This window comes from Fopius arisanus, unplaced genomic scaffold, assembly GCF_000806365.1.
Source record: "Fopius arisanus strain USDA-PBARC FA_bdor unplaced genomic scaffold, ASM80636v1 scaffold00063, whole genome shotgun sequence".
Classification (NCBI taxonomy): domain Eukaryota; kingdom Metazoa; phylum Arthropoda; class Insecta; order Hymenoptera; family Braconidae; genus Fopius; species Fopius arisanus.
Window position 1 is genome coordinate 567,876 of NW_011887802.1, and position 18,325 is coordinate 586,200.

At 36.7% G+C, this 18,325-nt stretch overlaps 3 protein-coding genes and 1 long non-coding RNA gene across 4 annotated transcripts in view; 1 reads left to right on the plus strand and 3 right to left on the minus strand.

Annotated features, from left to right (window-relative positions):
- Nucleotides 1–18,325, plus strand: part of LOC105268978 (T-lymphocyte activation antigen CD86) — a gene marked incomplete in the record, with an annotated part of 141,679 nt that overhangs the window by 66,543 nt on the left and 56,811 nt on the right. Inside the window, 1 exon segment of the mRNA XM_011308920.1 lies at nt 11,721–11,914. Coding sequence (XP_011307222.1) covers nt 11,721–11,914 — 194 coding nt within the window.
- Nucleotides 1,434–3,939, minus strand: LOC105268975 (uncharacterized). The gene has a single exon (NM_001414550.1). It carries the CDS (start codon nt 3,279–3,281, stop codon nt 2,064–2,066), a length of 1,218 nt encoding a protein of 405 aa, NP_001401479.1. The 5' UTR covers nt 3,282–3,939; the 3' UTR covers nt 1,434–2,063.
- On the minus strand, nt 4,237–6,088 carry LOC105268974 (uncharacterized). The gene has a single exon (NM_001414549.1). The coding sequence runs from the start codon at nt 6,051–6,053 to the stop codon at nt 4,863–4,865; it is 1,191 nt and encodes a 396-aa protein (NP_001401478.1). The 5' UTR covers nt 6,054–6,088; the 3' UTR covers nt 4,237–4,862.
- LOC105268973 (uncharacterized) lies at nt 6,325–7,292 on the minus strand. Its single transcript, XR_892393.1, has 3 exons — nt 7,107–7,292; nt 6,968–7,034; nt 6,325–6,668 (listed from the first exon to the last, which is right to left on the minus strand). It is a non-coding gene; the product is annotated as an uncharacterized lncRNA (long non-coding RNA).

Here is an 18,325-nt window from a genome sequence, read left to right on the forward strand (position 1 = left end):
AAATTCCAAAATTTTGGTTCTTTGTATAATTTCATGATTGCACGCGAAGAATAGTGATAATTTGTCATGACCGTGAGTAGTTATTCTTTCCACGTTCAATTACGAATTAAAGATGGATTATTGATGGAACTACTCACATTGGGTACTTTGCTAAACTTCACTCCACGAGGCTGATTACGATCTGGGACTGCTACAATTACCGGCGTATTTATGCCATACAAAATACCTTCATTCTGCTTCAGGTTCAGTTCGACGTCATTGCCAAATGCATTGAGTTTGACTACTTCATAGGCATCGGTATTCTCTCCGTTTAACGTATGGTATAGAGGAACAACCTCGTATTCAGGCACTGTAACATTCCACATGTCACATCTCGACACACATTTCTATTATTTTCAATTACTCTGTCACTCACCGGCATGTCTTGAAGTTTGAAAAATTGTTTGGATTTCATCCTCCGTCATATGATGGTGCAACTGAAACATAGGTACTGGTAATTTTTCATCCATTTTTAGAATGACTCACCGATCCTCACAATTCGATATAATTAAATATGAATTTGTTTAATTACCTGCAAGGCTTGGCTGAATGCTACCGCACACAGGAATAGGAACTTCGTAATCATCTTCAGAACTTAAACGGGCTTAAAAAAAATAAAATCATCTGTTGTCTCAAGTTTTCATATGCCGACCCTATGCAAAATATTCCTGGAGGAATACACGAGGTGCAACCAATTTTTTATTTTTTTTTTTGTGAATTATTTAAACTATGGAGAATCGATGGGCAAAATTTAAGACTAATCAGGTGCACGGTTAATTCGTTATACAATTTTTAAAACAGGTAATTTAATTGGAGTTTGTATGGGAACCACTATCATTTCATATTTAATACTCGATATAAAATAACCGTGATGGACTCACCAATTCGATAATCGAAGCTTGTTTCCAAATGAAAGGCGAGGCATGGAACTGTCTCTTCCCCGATCATCGCTCGCTATTTGTAGTTTTCGCCGGAATATTCTATGAATGGCCATTACCCAGATAAACACTTGAACATACGCAATATGTTTCCAAAATTTCCCGATATCCAAAATTTACTTTCATTTCGTAAAATTGATTCATTGCGTATTAATTCAAAAAACAGGTGATAACGGAAACCATGAAATTTGTAAGGTCAAAAAAACATCTGTCATGATGAATTCCGAGAATACCTCTTGTAGATTAGATGTATGAAGTTCCTCTTTGACGCAATTTGATTTTTACGAGCAAACATAACATTGTTATTGATAAATATTGTAATCAGTCAATCTTGTGTACAGCCATACGTGCGTATTGCCAAATATGTATTATCTATCAAGAGAATTCAATGAGCAGTAATAGATAGTTCAATCCATGGAATTGAGTGAAGGACAGAACAATACAAAACCGGTTGAATGATGTTTTGTAATTTTTTATTATTTCCGTAATTACATTTTAACAAATTTTTCTATAATCGTGAATGGAGGCTGAAAATGTGAGACATACGATGTTAATTATATGAATTTATTTATTTCTCTCGACACTTCTTTGGAGATGACATCCGTTAGCGATAGTCTTGAAACATTCAAATACTAGAAGGGTGAAACTTTTTACTCAAGAATTTTCGTGGCACTTCACTATTGAATTTGAAATTCTATCGATTCCTCATAAATTTAGTCATCCTTGGCGCCGGAAGATGATAAATACCAGATCCTTTTAAATTCATTGAAGCTTTACATTGAATATATGAAAGTAAGATCAAATGTAATGTGAGAAAAATCAGGTAAAAGTCGATGTTCTCACAGGGTACAATAGGTAGAAGTTTCAATTATTTATATAATAAATGCAATTGTATTCCTGATTATACAGGGATACGGGCATTCATTTTTTATTTTATTGAGAATTAAATTCATAAGGAATTCGTTTTTTTATATTTTTCTTTATTCAAGGAATTTTTATTTATTTCAGAATCAATGTTTTCTATAAAATTCAAATCTTATAGATATCTCATTTCACCCCTGTTGCGCTTACATTTTCTATTGAGGTTCATTTAATTTCCTCAAGGACGTGATCCAAACATCCTGTATTACGAAGTTCCAATAACATGTCTGCAAATTCTTTCGACATACCATCTCCTCCACCCACTTTTACCCTCCCACTGGCTGCTACAATGTCTTCTCGACCTCGAGAGGGTTTACAATCATCATCATCATGGTGACAATAACCGCGCAAGACTGGTAGAAAATGGAGAGCCGTTATGTACCCAAAAGTAGCTCGACTTCGGTAATCATTGAGCATACTTTCAATCGAATAATTTTCCAAATCCACGACGCCAGCATCACGAAGATACCCCAAGAGTGATTCATGGTAAGCCGCGAAAATCTCGTCAAATCTATTCCTCCTATCTTCGCTTGAAGCGTTTAAAAATAGAAAAGTGGAAAGATCTATACCTGGTGAGGCATAACATATTGTACCAAAGTCTATCAACATGGTCTCCACTTTGTCCGATGTTTCCTTGAACAACATATTGCTCCTGGTGAAGTCGCCGTGAATCAAGACAGCTAGAGGTTCAATTGGCCTCATACCATTGAGTATGATATTATTAAATGCATCACCGAAGTATTTTTCCATCTTGTCACAAAAAACGGAATCATAATTGATTTTGCGAAGCCACTCCAGCGGTCTCAGTGCGACAGTTTCTATCAGTATTTCATACCTCGAACCGCGAACATATCTGCATAGCTTTATCTGTGAAATCATTTCTCGAAATTCTTTTGGATATTTTGCCTTCATCACGTAACCTGCACCATGGAATCTACCAATCTCACGAACGGCATGCATGACATATTTGAAGGGAACATCGTATGGCTGCGGACACATTTTAAAGCCTCTCTTGCTGACATTTTCCATGATGACTACAGTCTTGTCTGGATCATCGGCTGTCCCATAAATGTAACGGGGATATGTTGGAGAATTCCTCGCGAATTTCTCGTAGAACAGAATTTCGTTGGCATACATTCCATTGTCAAGTAACTTCCATGACAATTCATGTGGCACCGATGGACATTTCAAGATCAAGTGAAAAGTTTCTTCCTCGTTTTTCTCATCTTCCTTGAATATCAGTTCCAGCAAAAAAACTTGGGATGAAAAATGAAAGTTTTCAAGTTCTGCCCAATTCCGTTTGAACTTTCTTCCCGATTTTTCGATACGCTCAATTATTTTTGGAATCACTTCCTCGTCCAACCACTCAATCATTGTACTCATTGCACACGCCTTGACTACTCACTAGTCTATCTTAAACTGCTAGGGCATTTGTCATCTACGGAACTATTTCTAATGATTTTGCACTATTCCTTTATTATTTGAAGATGTCTGACGCTTGTTAGCTTTATAATTAAGACATGTCACTGAGATCTTTCAGAATCCCTCATTATTTGTTTTTGGTACACGTTAAAGGCCACAAAAACGTGTTATCTACTCTTATCATCTGTAGATTTCGGGGATATTAATATTTTTCACGGAAAAAATGTATATTCATTAATACTCAGAGTGCTGCGGAGAATTTGGTGATAAATTTTATTAATCCAATTAATTTGCACGACTTCATTCCAGACAATCACTGTACAATATTTGATTAAGATTAAATTTAGATTTTTTACTCTCAACTCGATTCGGCAATTTTTCATTCATGAGAATATTTTTCGGAATCATTTTTTTCCAATCAAATACCCATGTAAATATGAAATAAAAATATGGGATCCCTGAAGAAATAGATAACAGAAAAAGTAGGCCAATGCCAATTTGTCCCTGATCTATTTCTTCTGCTTACCCATGACGTGAAAATCATTTCAACACTCATTCTGATAGTAATACTTTGATCTAAAAAAAAGAATTATTGTTATTAGTAATAATTAATCATTCTACTTTCTTAATAATCAAAATTTTTAAAAATATTTTTTATTTTTTCAAAATTATTAGAAACAATAATTGATTAAAATTATTAATGATATACTACAGAATGGCGCAGGCTGCAAAAAAACGTTACGCTGATTCTGTTAAGAGAGGATTTCACAATTCTAAATAGGAGACCGTTGTCCATTGCTAAATTACATAAGTCATACAGTTACATCACTGACATTGAAACTTCAACAAGTGGACATGCACATGAGGCTATATTGATATAAAAAAATAAAGAGGGGAGTCTCTCTTTGCCAACGGGTATTTTATCACCTACAGCAAACTAACACCGTCAATGTGTTTGCTCTTCGATTTTATTACATTCTTCGTTTCTGCCTCGTCGATCGGGTTTGATGATATTATCACGAGGTTTCATACGTTTCAAATTCATCATAGCACTTGGTCTTAGTCGATTAAAAACCGGATTATATCGTTCAAATATAATGCACATCGATGTCCCAGTCAATTAAATATGTTAAACAGAAGTTGTTCTTGAGATTAAGAAAAAATTGTTGATTACCATCTGTGTCGAAGACTGATATCAATCTCCTGCACGCAAGATAAGTGATTGAAGACTGAAAACTTCTGTTGCCGACGACGGCCCTCTTAGAAAATTATCTGAAACAATCAAAAAATAGCCAGGTGGAGTGTTTCCTCGATTGTTGTAGAATTGAAATGCTTCGTCATTCGATGATTTTCCGTCTATCGAATTGTCAATTGCGTTTGATGCTGAATTTCCGCGATGAGTGTGCAAATTCAGATTTCTTTATGTCTGAAACGTCAATTCACATACAAGAGTCTGTAGACGAGAAAATATTCCTCTATCTAACAACAATAAATATTTCCAATCAATCCGCAAAGTCGAGGCCATTGAAAAAAAAAACTTATTTATGGCGACAGTACATGATCAAAACAGCCGTTGCTTCGTAAATTAATCAAAAGATTAGCGAACTCCTTCGACAGCTGATCGCCTCCGGCTTCCATAACATTCTGATAGAATGTAAGAAGTTGATCTGTCCCTATGGTAGTTGGATCGACATTAATGAAGCCACGCTGCAACGGAATGAAAAATAGAGCAATGATATAGCCAAACATTGCTCGTTTTTTATAATCTGCGAGGACCTTATCGTATGAGTAACAATCGACCGCTTGGATTCCCTGCTCCCGCAAATAATCGATCAATTCATCATGATAGGCATGGAATATCTCATCGAAATTTTCACAGATGTTTTTCGCTGAGCAGCTTATGTAAAGAAAAGTTGATAAATCGATCGCTGGTGATGAATATCTCAGCATTGCAAAATCAATCAATATAGCCTCCAATCCAGTTTCAGTTTCTCGATAGAATATGTTATTTCTTGTGTAGTCACCATGGCATAACACCGCCAATGGTTCACAAGGCTTAACAGCCTCTAACATAATTGTTTCAAATGCAAACTCTAGGTGTTTCTCCATTTTAACGCAGAATTCTGGATCGTAATGTTCCTTGTGCAAATACTTAATGGGTCTCGCTGCGACTACATTCACTAAAGCTTCATTCCATTCTCCTAACGTATATCTCGTCTCCTGGATTCTTTCAACAATTCCATAAAACTTAGTCGGATTATTGTGTTTCATTGCGTAACCGATAGCATGGAATTTAGCCATTTCGCGAACTCCCGCGATAATATACTTCATTGGAATTTCCGAGGCTTCTGGGCACAATTTAAAACCCATTGTTTCAACATTTTCCGTGACGATAGACGACATCTCAGGATTCTCAAGGTCTTCGTGAGAGTAAAAACATCGAGGATATCTTCCACTAGTGGATGCCACTTCATTGTAAAATAATATTTCGTTATGAAATAGTTCAGAGCTGTGCATTTCGATAGCTGCCTCTTTTAAAAATATTGGTTTCTTTATCACTACAGAAATCGATTCATTTCCGAATTTTATTTTAGCGAAATACACAGCGGATATGAAGAAACTATCCTGTGGCACTCGGATTTCCAAGGTGGCGTTTTCACACGACTTGCCAGTAATTTTAGCAATTCTTGGCAGTACAAATGTGGTCAACCACTTTTGTTCGGCGTTGTCCATTTTTAATCATGAAGCGATGGAGAACGCGGAGTGACTGAGACCTTTACTAAGTGTTATGGCTCTCCAGACTGTAGCAGTGGGGTATAATCACCTTTTAAAGACGCACAGCGCATTGAATCAGTCTTTATTTATGACGTCAGCTATACTGCGAGTCAACGAGCTCAAAGTTATTTTCAATATTTAATTTTTTTATTAAAAATTTCGTCCACATATATATACATAGATTCATATGTAAATTTTTGAACAATAATGAAATTAATGTGTCATAATATTAGCAGTAACGAATTTTTAAATATATTTATAATATGTATTTAACATAAATGCAGTATTTAAATTTAACGAGGAGTTTATTGCTCAGCTAGAACATGACGTTATTATTTTTTTAACGAGATTCATCGCTAATTGCTCTCATTAACATTTTTTCTATACGTCTATCTGAAGATGTATCTTCTGGGCTCAAATTGAACAATTGAAGATTACCATCTTGATTGGTTATATTTAGATATAAAAGCAATTATATTGTTATCAACGGGCATTCAATAACCTCACCATTCAAAGAATCGTCGATGCCTCGGCTATAAACACGATAATTGATAGCCGCTTTATCATCAGGAACTGAAATGAAAAATTTTCCAATAGACCCGACAATTGAATCCAGATACTAATTGCAGAGATAAATTTTTACAATGAATAGATTATCACAGGATGAATGACCAGTAAAGATAAAATAAATATATCCTAGAATAAATGCATTTTATATTTTATTTTTTGTGGTGTTTATTAATTTGTGACGTACGCCACTTTTCCAAAGAAAGAACTTAATTTTAATTTTTACTCAAAAATATTAATAAGTCACTCCTCTCGGTTCAACTCAACAATAAAAATCCAAAAACTCAAAATGGCTGGCGACTCACTTGTGAGAGTAGACTCTACTTGTTGCAAGAGGGAAAAGAAACCATAACTTCTCTCTGGGATTCTCCTCTATCTCAACAAAGAAGACATAAGTTTTCAATTAATAATGAAAAATATTATAATTGTCGATTCTTGACGTACTCGCACTGAATGGTGCACCTCGGCCTGGGCTAAGAAAAATGAAGAGAAAAAATAGAATCTCACAATGAGTAGACCCTTCTGGCACAAAATCGTCTTACTTTATATTATATGGCTCTCTCTATGCCATCCTCTTGACACTGAGGTGTGAAATTAACTGAATTGGCCGTCGCGTTCAGAGACGGCAAGAACGAGAGACGGTAGAAATGTGACCGCAAATAAGACGCTCGGGTATAAGGAGTTAAGACGTTGAAAAAAAAAGGGAGAATTGTAGAAAAACTGGGACACCGAGAGTTGTCGACATTCTCAAGACGATTTCATCTCTCGAGATACGATGCCGTTTTACTCAGTATTGTGAGCAATTCCGCACTAGACAATGGAAATTTTTGCAATCGCCAAGATGAAGGTGTGCGATATCAATGCTGAGTTTTTGTTGAAATTATAGCAATGGAGCAGTACAATTTCGATAAACCACGTAGAACTCTAATAATCTAATTTTACATTTTCGACGTGGACATTGTCGACGAACCGAATTGTAGAGTCCTGGTGGAGAATTTGTTATCTTCTGGAAACCACCAAGTTGTTTTTTTTACTTCTCCGGCCTTTCTCTCCAACAATGCTCCCGTGGATGCCCAAAGTGGTCTGAAGATTAACGGCAGAGATGCCCTACTCTACAACCAGCTATGACGCCGTGATTGGCAGAAATTTTATGGTGGGGAAATTTCGCATAGACAGCCCCGAACCAATCACAGGATTTCACGTCTCAACCGGTAACCCAGGGAGGGGCCATCTCCATGGTCCGTGCGAGTTGATATCCCTGAGTAAATCACTTTTAAAAACGAAAAAACGCGTCGATCGGTGAAGAAAAAATTAGGGGAAAAACCAAAAATGGAAAAAAAAAGTCCAGCAGTTTCGACTAGATTTACGCAACAGTTTTAGCAATAGCAATTACCTTCAATATGAATTTTCAGGTGAAATCTTGTTAGCATTACCAAATATTGGCTACCATCCAACTTAGCCGTTGGCAAGGTATCATTTTTACACTCAAGAATCTATCAGTCTTATCTGCTCAGTTAACTCAGTGAATTGGTTGGAGGGAAAAAATTTCTAGAGTAGATAGTCCTCTGTAGCCCGAAGATAATGTAATTGTTAACAGAGGAAAAAATATCGATTGCAAGTTATGGATATGACCGGGTTTATCTTCCCGGGAATTTTTCTCTTGGCACTTTCCATTGAGAGTATTTTTTTTCCTCATTCGATGTTTCTTCATTTTTTTCTCCCTGCCTCTATGCTTCCGTTTTTCGCTTTCCTCCACCTTTTCAAGTCGACCATCAGCTCGTGAATAGGGAGACAGAAATTTATCGAGCTTCCTTAAACGGTTCAATCCAATTTTCTTACAAATTGCTGGGTGACAGTTTCTCTGCAATTTTGCCATCCGTTTATATTTTTTATTTTCATTGGATGCAGGGTGAGGGCGAATCTAGGTGAAATTATGGTAGCGAATCAGGTGAAAAAGTACATTTTCATCCTCGAGGAAATTGAAAATGTTGGCAGGGATGGAATTATGATGTTGAGAATTACTACGATTTAGAGAGAGATGATAAATGGTATATCCACTATATAAATTAACTTAACATACGTGAATACATATGGATAATAGGATTTTAAATATGTAGATTTCCTAGTAGTTAGCAAATTTATTCTGAAGGAGTAATTATTTTTTCAATGCATACAAAACCGAATATATAATAAAACCCATAGCCTCAGATTATGAGGAATTTAATTTCAACTTCAATTCCCAACTTCATTGGAGGAATATATATTCTCGTCGAGGATAACAGTGAAGTTCAATACTGCATGGAGTAGTAATATGACCACAAAAATACAGGGTGCGTAATTTTGACCTTACGAATCGTGAATTGCACGAATGTTCGGATTTTCGGATTTTCTGTTGAGCCTTTACCTTGAACATTGCAATTACGGGCAAAGCTGCAATCCGTTTCCATCCTCATTAGGCGGAATTTAACTGAGGAAAAATCAGGATGTTAGTCAAAGTATTCCTCTGATTCTCATGCGATCAACTTTAAAGTGTGGAGTATGTGTGTGCCTCGACCACACGGTTAAGTCTTTGCTACCGCAAAACAGACACGAGAAAAGTAAATCGGTATAGGTTACCACTTTTGAAGCCGTCCATATATTACATCTGGAATACATGTACCACCATCAACGCTCACCATTCAAATGAAACATTACCATTTCCTCCGCCATTTTCATGGTTAATTAGGTTGAAATCGTCAAAGACACGATTAAACGTGTAAATTAAATCCGTTGAATTCTGAATGAGATTTGGCATAGGAATCACGTAAGCCCAGCAAATTTCCAAGTCCTGATGAATTATCAATGTAGCATATTAAGTTTCAAATTAGTGACAGCAAATAGTGCATTATTTAGGTGGAATTTTACTCAAAGTACTCGTGCATCTGGATAAATTAAAAAGTCAGCGATTTTTTTGCTTCGTAATGATGATTGATCCATAACTATTGTGTGGCAATTATTCAGATGAATGACCTGCTCATGTACCACAAAATGAAATAAATACTGTAAAATAAATCGCCAACCTTGGCTGTGGTGTTGAGGTGTATTCTGGCGACGAAGAAATATGATGCCCCGATGAGTTTATTTATTGGCGAAAGCTCGGTGAATAGAGTGCTTCTCGATATACAGTTGTGCTCCGCAGGCTTGCGTTTCATTCGCCCCTGGGCTTCCATATGGAGTACATGCAGTTTTTCACCCGTGATGTATATAGGTATTTCACTCCACAAGGGACCAGCTATGTATGGATACAACATGGATCGAGGAAGTGAAGAATTCTAAATTTGCCGGTGGCCACTACGTGGACTATTCTCCATTCTTCTCACTGGTTTTCTTCCTTTTCATCCCAATTTTATCTTTCACATGTCGGCTTGGACCACTCTATGGGGTTGCCGTGAGGCTCTTTTCAACGGTGAAATGATGTGTTAGAGGTTCTTTGAGAAATTGAAATATTTCGAGGTTAAATAAGAATTTCGCCTGAGGACGCGGGAATTTTGGGATGTCTTCAAGGGACAGTGAGGGGAGATTTCATTAACCGAATAATACTCTAGAATTTTTTTACTCTTAATGAGTTACACAGGGGGAAAAATATTTTTGGGATTATTCATACGACGGGGGTTTTGTGTCGAATTTGTGGATTGTTTGTAGATTTGTAAATTTCGAGGTATTCACGGAAATTTGAAAATTCAAAATTTTTGTAAAAGTATCAGGGGAGCATGAAAATCGAGGAGGTATTCACTGAAATTCAAAAATTCAAAATTTTTGTAAAAGTATCAGTGGAGCATGAAAATCGAGGAGGTATTCACTGAAATTGAAAAATTTCGAAATTTTCAAAAAAATATCAGGGGAGCATGAAAATCGAGGAGGTATTCCCTGAAATTTGAAAATTCAAAATTTTTGTAAAAGTATCAGTGGAGCATGAGAATCGAGGAGGTATTCACCGAAATTGAAAAATTTCGAAATTTTCAAAAAAATATCAGGGGAGCATGAAAATCGAGGAGGTATTCCCTGAAATTTGAAAATTCGAAATTTTTCGAAAAAGTATCAGGGGAGCATGAAAATCGAGAAGGTATTCACTGAAATTGAAAAATTCGAAATTTCCATTTGGCATCACCTGAATTTGAATCTCCCGAATCAACGAATCAGGTACGAAACGGAAGCCCATAGAACTAAGTTAGGGCATCCGGTACAATCGAGGTCCGTCGATTAATAGGTAAAGTTTCATAGTGATTCATGCTCTTCATATGACCGTATTACCCGAGAGATTCTCTCATTGAGACGTGGTCAAGGCTTCATTTCACCTCACAACTATTCTGAGCTCATGTCTCTGATATTCAACCAACTTCGCTTACCCGTGAATTGGAGAGTCCCCATCCAAACGGATGTTGGCCTATCAATGGAAGATGTCCACAACTTGGACCTTTGTCTTCTTGGAGAAATTCCACATCTTTTTTTGGTAAACCAGATTTTCCGGAACGCCGGTACACAGAATCAATTTATATACAAGATCTACAGAGAACTGTCTTTACTCTGCTCCGCAAGGATTTCAAGTAGAACGTGGAGTGAATTTGAATTTCAAAGCAAAGGGGGAAGCCCAAGGCAGCGATTGATCTTCAAAGGCGGTCAACAATAGGAGAAGATGAAATTGTATTACTAACATGACAATTATGAATTCACTAACTCATCTGCACTAATCAATCGATTTTTAGAGCTAGATAATGGCGTTTGGAATAAATGGAGAGTCCATTGTTAGGAGGATTGAAGTATTGCTACTATGAATGGAATATTTCAACGATGTTTATTCACATTATCCTACACTTGTTCGATAAAATCATTGTATCAGTATGCGCAATATTCATATAAAATCAATCGTATCTTTCGTATGGAAATGACATATTCAGTATTTGGCACTTGTCAAATGGAATCAATATATCAAGTAGGATGTGTTCATATTTCACCAGTTTGCGCTGGTGTTGGCTAACGACTTCGTAAAAATTTTATTAAGCAAAACCCAATCTGTTCCAGGTTCCCTGAGTTACGGTGCTCAGCACAGTAGTAGTGGAAAGAATTCGGAGCCTTCTCAACAAAATGCTGTCGATGACCTCAATTCGAGAACAGGACCGTACTTCGACCTAGCAGCATCAAAAAACGTCACAGCCCTGCTGGGAAAAACGACGTATCTCAATTGTCGTGTAAAAAACCTGGGCAACAAGACCTCGGTAAGTCGATTACCATAAATACATGTTTTTGCAATAGACATAATTACTCATCGCGTACGAGTAAGCAGAAACAGTAATCAACCACGAACAATTGTTATACTCGGGCATTCGAATATACAAAATATATTCGTACTCGTATTCTCACTCCTGGGGTGTAGTGAGCTCCTGCAAAATATTGAGTGTCAATATTTTACCGGCATAATGGAGCACCGCCTGTCGACGACAAACCGTAGGATGGTGAATCGAAAATACACTCACGGCCAACGGTCGTCCGGCACTCGACAATGCCAATGACCAAAGTACGACACCATACCCCACACACCCACTATATATAATAATCTTTCACTGACTGTGGAGACCCCAAGCTCTCACCACTACAGCTCAACCTGTCGCTGATAACTTTTTCATTTTTTTTTTTAAATCGTTCATTCCCGACTCGTACCGAGATAAATTAATCCTGGGTCGGTTATCGACAATGGACGAAATCGAAAAAAAAAAAAAACACGCAGAAAGAAAAAACATTTTTCATGAGTCTTCTATTCGATGGGCTGTATTAAGGGAAAAATGAATTACTCACTGATATACTGAATTATTTGAAAAATCCACTTTTTCAATGTGGAATTTTCGAACCGAGAAACGGGGAGTTTGCGAAGTATTCGAAAAAAAATCATATATATTGCGGTTGGAGAACACTGATGTTTTATAAATAGTGGAGTATATTATATATTAGGGATAATCTATCAGCGAGAAACGGTTAGAGCGAAAAACAAATATGTTGGGGGTGGTGTTATTCATCGTTGATGAAGGTTCCATTAACAGTTAACAATTGAAAATAACATAAGTTCAGCTCAATGGTATTGGATTAATCGATTATGTATTGAATATACACAAAGCAGCGCCTGTTGAACCATGATAACATTGCTCTCGCGTACCGTATCCAATACCTAAATGATGTGCTCGCTTGTTTTCTATTTTTTTCAAATATCATCCATGAATTTATGATTCCATTACTCACGTAGATTTGTTCTCTCCATTGTAATCATTGTTTGGTATCGGGAAGATCTTTAAAGGCAAAGTTGATCCCGGCTAAAAATCTTCCAAGATTTGATCATAGTATCACGACAGCCTGTTTTCAATAATAATTATTGGCTATTGATAAAAATATGTGAAATGCGTGTACTACTGAAATGAATATATAAATCATGGAAGTACAGAAATGGGTAAAAAAAACTTTAATAAATGTGAGTATTCCTCAGATGTAAAAGATGTGCTCGTAAAAATGGTTACGCAAGTTTCTCTCAGGGTTTCTTTTCATACTCTCAATGCATTATTTTCTCCTCTTTCCATTTCTTCACTTCCAAGTTTCTTTCTTTACGTACTGCACAAGATAGAATATAGAAAGATGGTGTGAAAGGGGCGGATCTACGAAGGACCGTACGGTCGACGCTATTTACCTTATACTTCTATCCTCCGCGAATTTATGATACGAGGGGAGTCGCCACTATATATACTTGCTAAAAGCAGAGAAGCCTTCCCCTGTAAACAGTCTTTTCAACTGAAAAAACTACCAAGGAATTACCTGAACGAGTAACCTCTTTAGTTACACTTTTTTCGTCATGCCCAAATTTTCTAGGAAACGTGTTGAGAGGTCAATGTGTTGAGCGTTGTAAGGAAAAAGGTTCTGATTTTTCTGATGATCCGGATTTAGGGAGTAGAGTAAAGAAAAAAAAGGTAGTGTCACGAATTTTTTTAACAAAATGTATGAATTTAATAATTTTTATTTTTCCGAGTGTTCAATGTCCAAAAATTAGTGTAAAATTACCACAGACAATCTGCTATTAAAATACCGAGTAATGGCACTTGCAATTGTCGTAAATGCCCGTTTCTATTGACCCTCAAATTTGATTTGCAGTATGAAAACTAATTCTCCTTCTGATGCGAGTGAAAATCCAATTATCAGAAGATCTTTACTAATTGAAAACCCAATTATCGAATTGAATCCCTGTCGCTTGAGTGTTACGAGAATCGTCTGCTCGAATTTTAAACTCAAGTATTCCAGCCGAACTCTCGAATTCAACACCGTTACGTTTTCAGTTTATGATGAAAAGTTTGAGAAATGTTTTCCCGGTCGTGTTCGTGTTTTACCTCAGACTCAATGGTTCAAGCAAGAAAATCTTCTAACAAGTCCGGACTCAGCCATTTTCCCGGAAGTGAATGCACTTACGAGAATCGCAGTTCTCAGAGTAAACTTCCATGATAAAAATCTCATGGTCAATATTCGGAGGTGTGTTTTGTTCCCGAAATTAAAATCTCGAGAAAATAAACTAAAAAAAAAATATTTTCTATTTTTTAAATATAAACTTTTATTCAATCGTTGAGCGATGACTCCGACCAATCGTAAAAATTATATTATTCATATTTTTTCCTTCGATTTAGTATGCGCAGAATAGACGAGAAGCAAATATTCTAGTCGATATATAGGTAAATGCTGAAAGTTTCCAACGGATGCATCTAATTTATGGTTGCAGATCGTAATGTCTTCGGCACCATTGAATCGAAAAGTTTACCCTAAAATTTCCGCTATTTTCAACAATTCGCTCAATGAAAGGATAAAACTCGACGTCGACTGAGGTGCAATGGCTCGAATCTAACCGTCAGATCTTAGCGCACATGTGTAATCTCTCATCCCTAGTGATACATACATTATTCTTGGCAATATATATGTATTTCTGGGGAGAAACTTTCCTACCAGGTGCACGTTTTTGCGAGCGTGAGATGTGTTCTTTATGTGCACTCTTCCCTTCAGTTTATGCACTTTCGGAGAAATATTGCCGTGATTCTCCGACTGTTTATGACTCACTATTTCGTTGCTCTGGAGCGATGGTAATTATTGGTATATTTATCGGTGGGGTGCTTTCCACTTTCATGGTGACCTGAGTCTGCTCTCCTATTTTTCTCCTCTACTCGAAGATAAAGGAGCTTTATATATTTAGACATGAATATAACATCGACTCACGTTAAAGAAGATGTATCAATAGTAGAGAATTTTTCATTTTCTCGAAACCTGTTAGCACTTTTCACCGCTGGAATCTCTCTGTAGAACAATGATATTGAAAAAAAAAAATTGTTCACTTACATTGTAAAATGTCAAAGCAAGACGAGTGCTTTCAAAGAAGAGATGATATCATTTTCCTGAAGCCATATCATATCTTCTGCGAAGTCAAACTGAATTGATCATTCTGACATTTTTTACATCAATTCAAGAACTTTTTTTTTACTTTTCACTGCAGATTTCCTATTTCTCCTACGGTTCTTCCATCACACCTCACTCGGAATATTCCAAGTCAGTTTGGTATATGTGTGTTGGTAGCGTCTTTCTGTCCCTCCTTTCGAGAGCCCGAGTCCAATGTAAGTGGATTAGTTTGTGGCTCGTCGAGTCAAACGGTTTTGCAGTTCCACTATCAGCTATGAGATTATTTTTTTATTCCCCTTATCGCCTTTCTATTTTCGCTTCCCTCACCAGCGCGACTTCAAATAAATCATCGTCTTCATATGAACTAGTATCGGAAAATTCCTCTTTCCTCTTTTCCTCTCTTTATTTTTTCGTTCAAGTGGAACACTCACACTTCGTCGATGAGAATTTCTTTTCAACAAAAACATCAATTAGCTTCGAATGTGCTCCTGAAATTGATAATTAACAATTTAAATCAACACTATTTAATTAATATAAATGGCAGTAAACAGTGCATGGACCAATTAAATTAAATCAATACAAATAATAATTGACGGGAAAATAAATAATAAATTCGCAGCCACTGCCAAATTTAACAGAAATAAAAATAGTTAATAAATCACTAATATGAATGCATAGAAATTCCATTAGTGGATTAATTTTCAATCAATTATTAAATTGATATTGCCCTGCACAAACATTCAGGAAAATAATATTAGTTAATATTATTATTAATTAAAGTTTTGACGTGATAACACTGTTACGACACCACTAATGAAAATCGCTTGGGCATTCAGTATTGATAATATAAAATATGAAAAATTGGAGCATGTCTACAGTCTCTACATGTCTCGGGTCCAAGCACCTTTTTCCTCTCGAGTGGTTGCATAGTCTAGAGAGATAGAGAGAAGGGTTTCAATTAAATTAGGTTACTCCAGAGGCATGGTCGGTGGGCAACGACCGATCGGACCATGGCAAGATAGGCGGAAGCGTTAGTAAAGGAAAATCCGTTGGTAGCAGTCTTTGTCTGTGTACTATAGCTCCAACACAGAATATTAAACCAAAAACCCGCAATATCAGCAGTGGCTCGAAGATGGTACAAATGAGCTGTTCGGAGATTCAACTATCGATTGAAAATTTATGGGAACGAGATTCTCTGTATCCATAGTTCAGAAGCACTAGGGTGAGAAAATGTGGGTAAACATACTTTCATAAATTCTTACGGTTTTCATCAACGCTTTGCTATTCTCCTTTGCAAGGCAAATACCAATTGGCTAACGAAAACCACTGGAAACTGTTGGAGAAGGATGAAAAAACAAGGTAGACAGGCTGAGCTGTATCGATTACTATTGGCTCTACTACTACTATTACGTCGTTGTTGGCTTTTTCGTATTGTCATTGCTGTGCTACACGGTGAAAAGAAAACAAAAATATAACGCAGATGAGAGGAAAAAAAACGTCCGATCGTTTGAAAATTCAGATGGTGCTTTTTTTTCTGGGGAAATTCAGATGCTTCGTTGTATTAAATACTAGATTTGATCCGGTAGCTATGGATGGAGCGAGCATGGAAGGGCTCCGTCTCTCATCAAATCATAAACATCAAATTATAAATGTTCAAGAATTTTTATTACGAATTTCCGAAAAGAAAACGAATATTCTTCAGTTCGACGAACTTATCTCACATGATAATCTAGTCTTCTCTTGAGGAAAATAATAATAATTTCCCGATGGCTGTCAATTCTCTTAAAAATCGGTGAACCATCGGCTAATTTTTTCTCTAGCAGATAAAACATACAGCTCTTTTCTTCGGTCTTTGCTGTCGCGTGCACCACGTCGCCAAGTAATTCGGGGAAAAGCGTGGAACGGAGAATGTGTATAAACGTGAAAGAGGAAAAACAAGTATGGGATATTGTTGGGCAAGGGTAGCAAGTACATTGTGTGGCCAGTAGTATCAAGACCGTGATTGGCTTACGAGGATTGTCACGTTCATTGTACCTCGTCGTTGGCTACTCCGAGCAATGTCACAACTAGTGCTATTGCAGTGAATTGTAGCGCTCGTTGTGACATTGCTTAGAGATGCCGATAGTGTTTCATCTATTGGAGCAAAGACACAAAAAAAACCAAGATGAAGTCTGTGACGATAACAATGTAACGTGATTGACCTACTGGTTTCCATATTGTAAATTTGAAAACATGGCGATGTTATTTGCTGGAGTATTCTCATACGTGGGCTTATGAAAATATAAGATAACGGCCGCCGCGTCCCATCCAATGCGCTCCATCGCATTTTATGACACTGCTAGAACATACCAGTACAAGTCAATAAATAAAAAAACCAATAACATATGGAGAAAGGTAGTCATACAACGTATGCGGTGTAAAACGTAATTTATCATGTTTTCAGATTAAAAACGAAAATTACGAGCTTGCAGAATTAATCTTTGGAATTTGCGCCGCGTTCGGTAAACTCAAATGTATTAGTGAGTGGGAGATTTTTCAGTATTTCACCCGGGTAAAAAAAAATGTAATTGCAATATTCACATTTTCACGTTTTCGCGTTCACGTTTTTTTGAAAAATTTTTCAAAACATATCCCAAAAATATAATTGTGTTGTTTCCCGATTTTTTTTTTGATTTCCCGATTTTTTTTTTGTTGCAAGAGAAAAATTTTCTGAAAAGTTTTCCAGAAATTTTTTGAAAATTTGGAAAAAATATTCCGATTACAATTTTTTTTTACCCGGGCACTCAGGTCCTGTATATATTTGATTATTTCACGTTTTCTGGGAATTTGGACATTTCTGTTTTCATTTTCGGCGCTTTATTTAATTATTTACAGTTTGCTCACTCGTCACCTTTTCGCTCGGACGTTAAATCAATGAGAATAGACATACGGTAGTAGATACATACCTGTACTTCAACAGAGTAGGAATCAGCTGCGGCTTAGGCTACATTATAGCCTCTTTAAGGTTGAAAAGAGGATCGCAGAGATATCTGAACCTGGTCAGAGAGAATCCTCGAGGATAATCCCGAGCCAAGTTGGTCTCTGCAAAGGTCTTCTCCGTTCCTCCCACAACTCTCTCCAGCTTTAGTTCTTTGCTCGTTGCATCGTGAAATCAGATTCACAGACACACCCATTCTTATGACCTTTTTTTTCCTCGGAGAAAATCCCAGGGAGGCTGA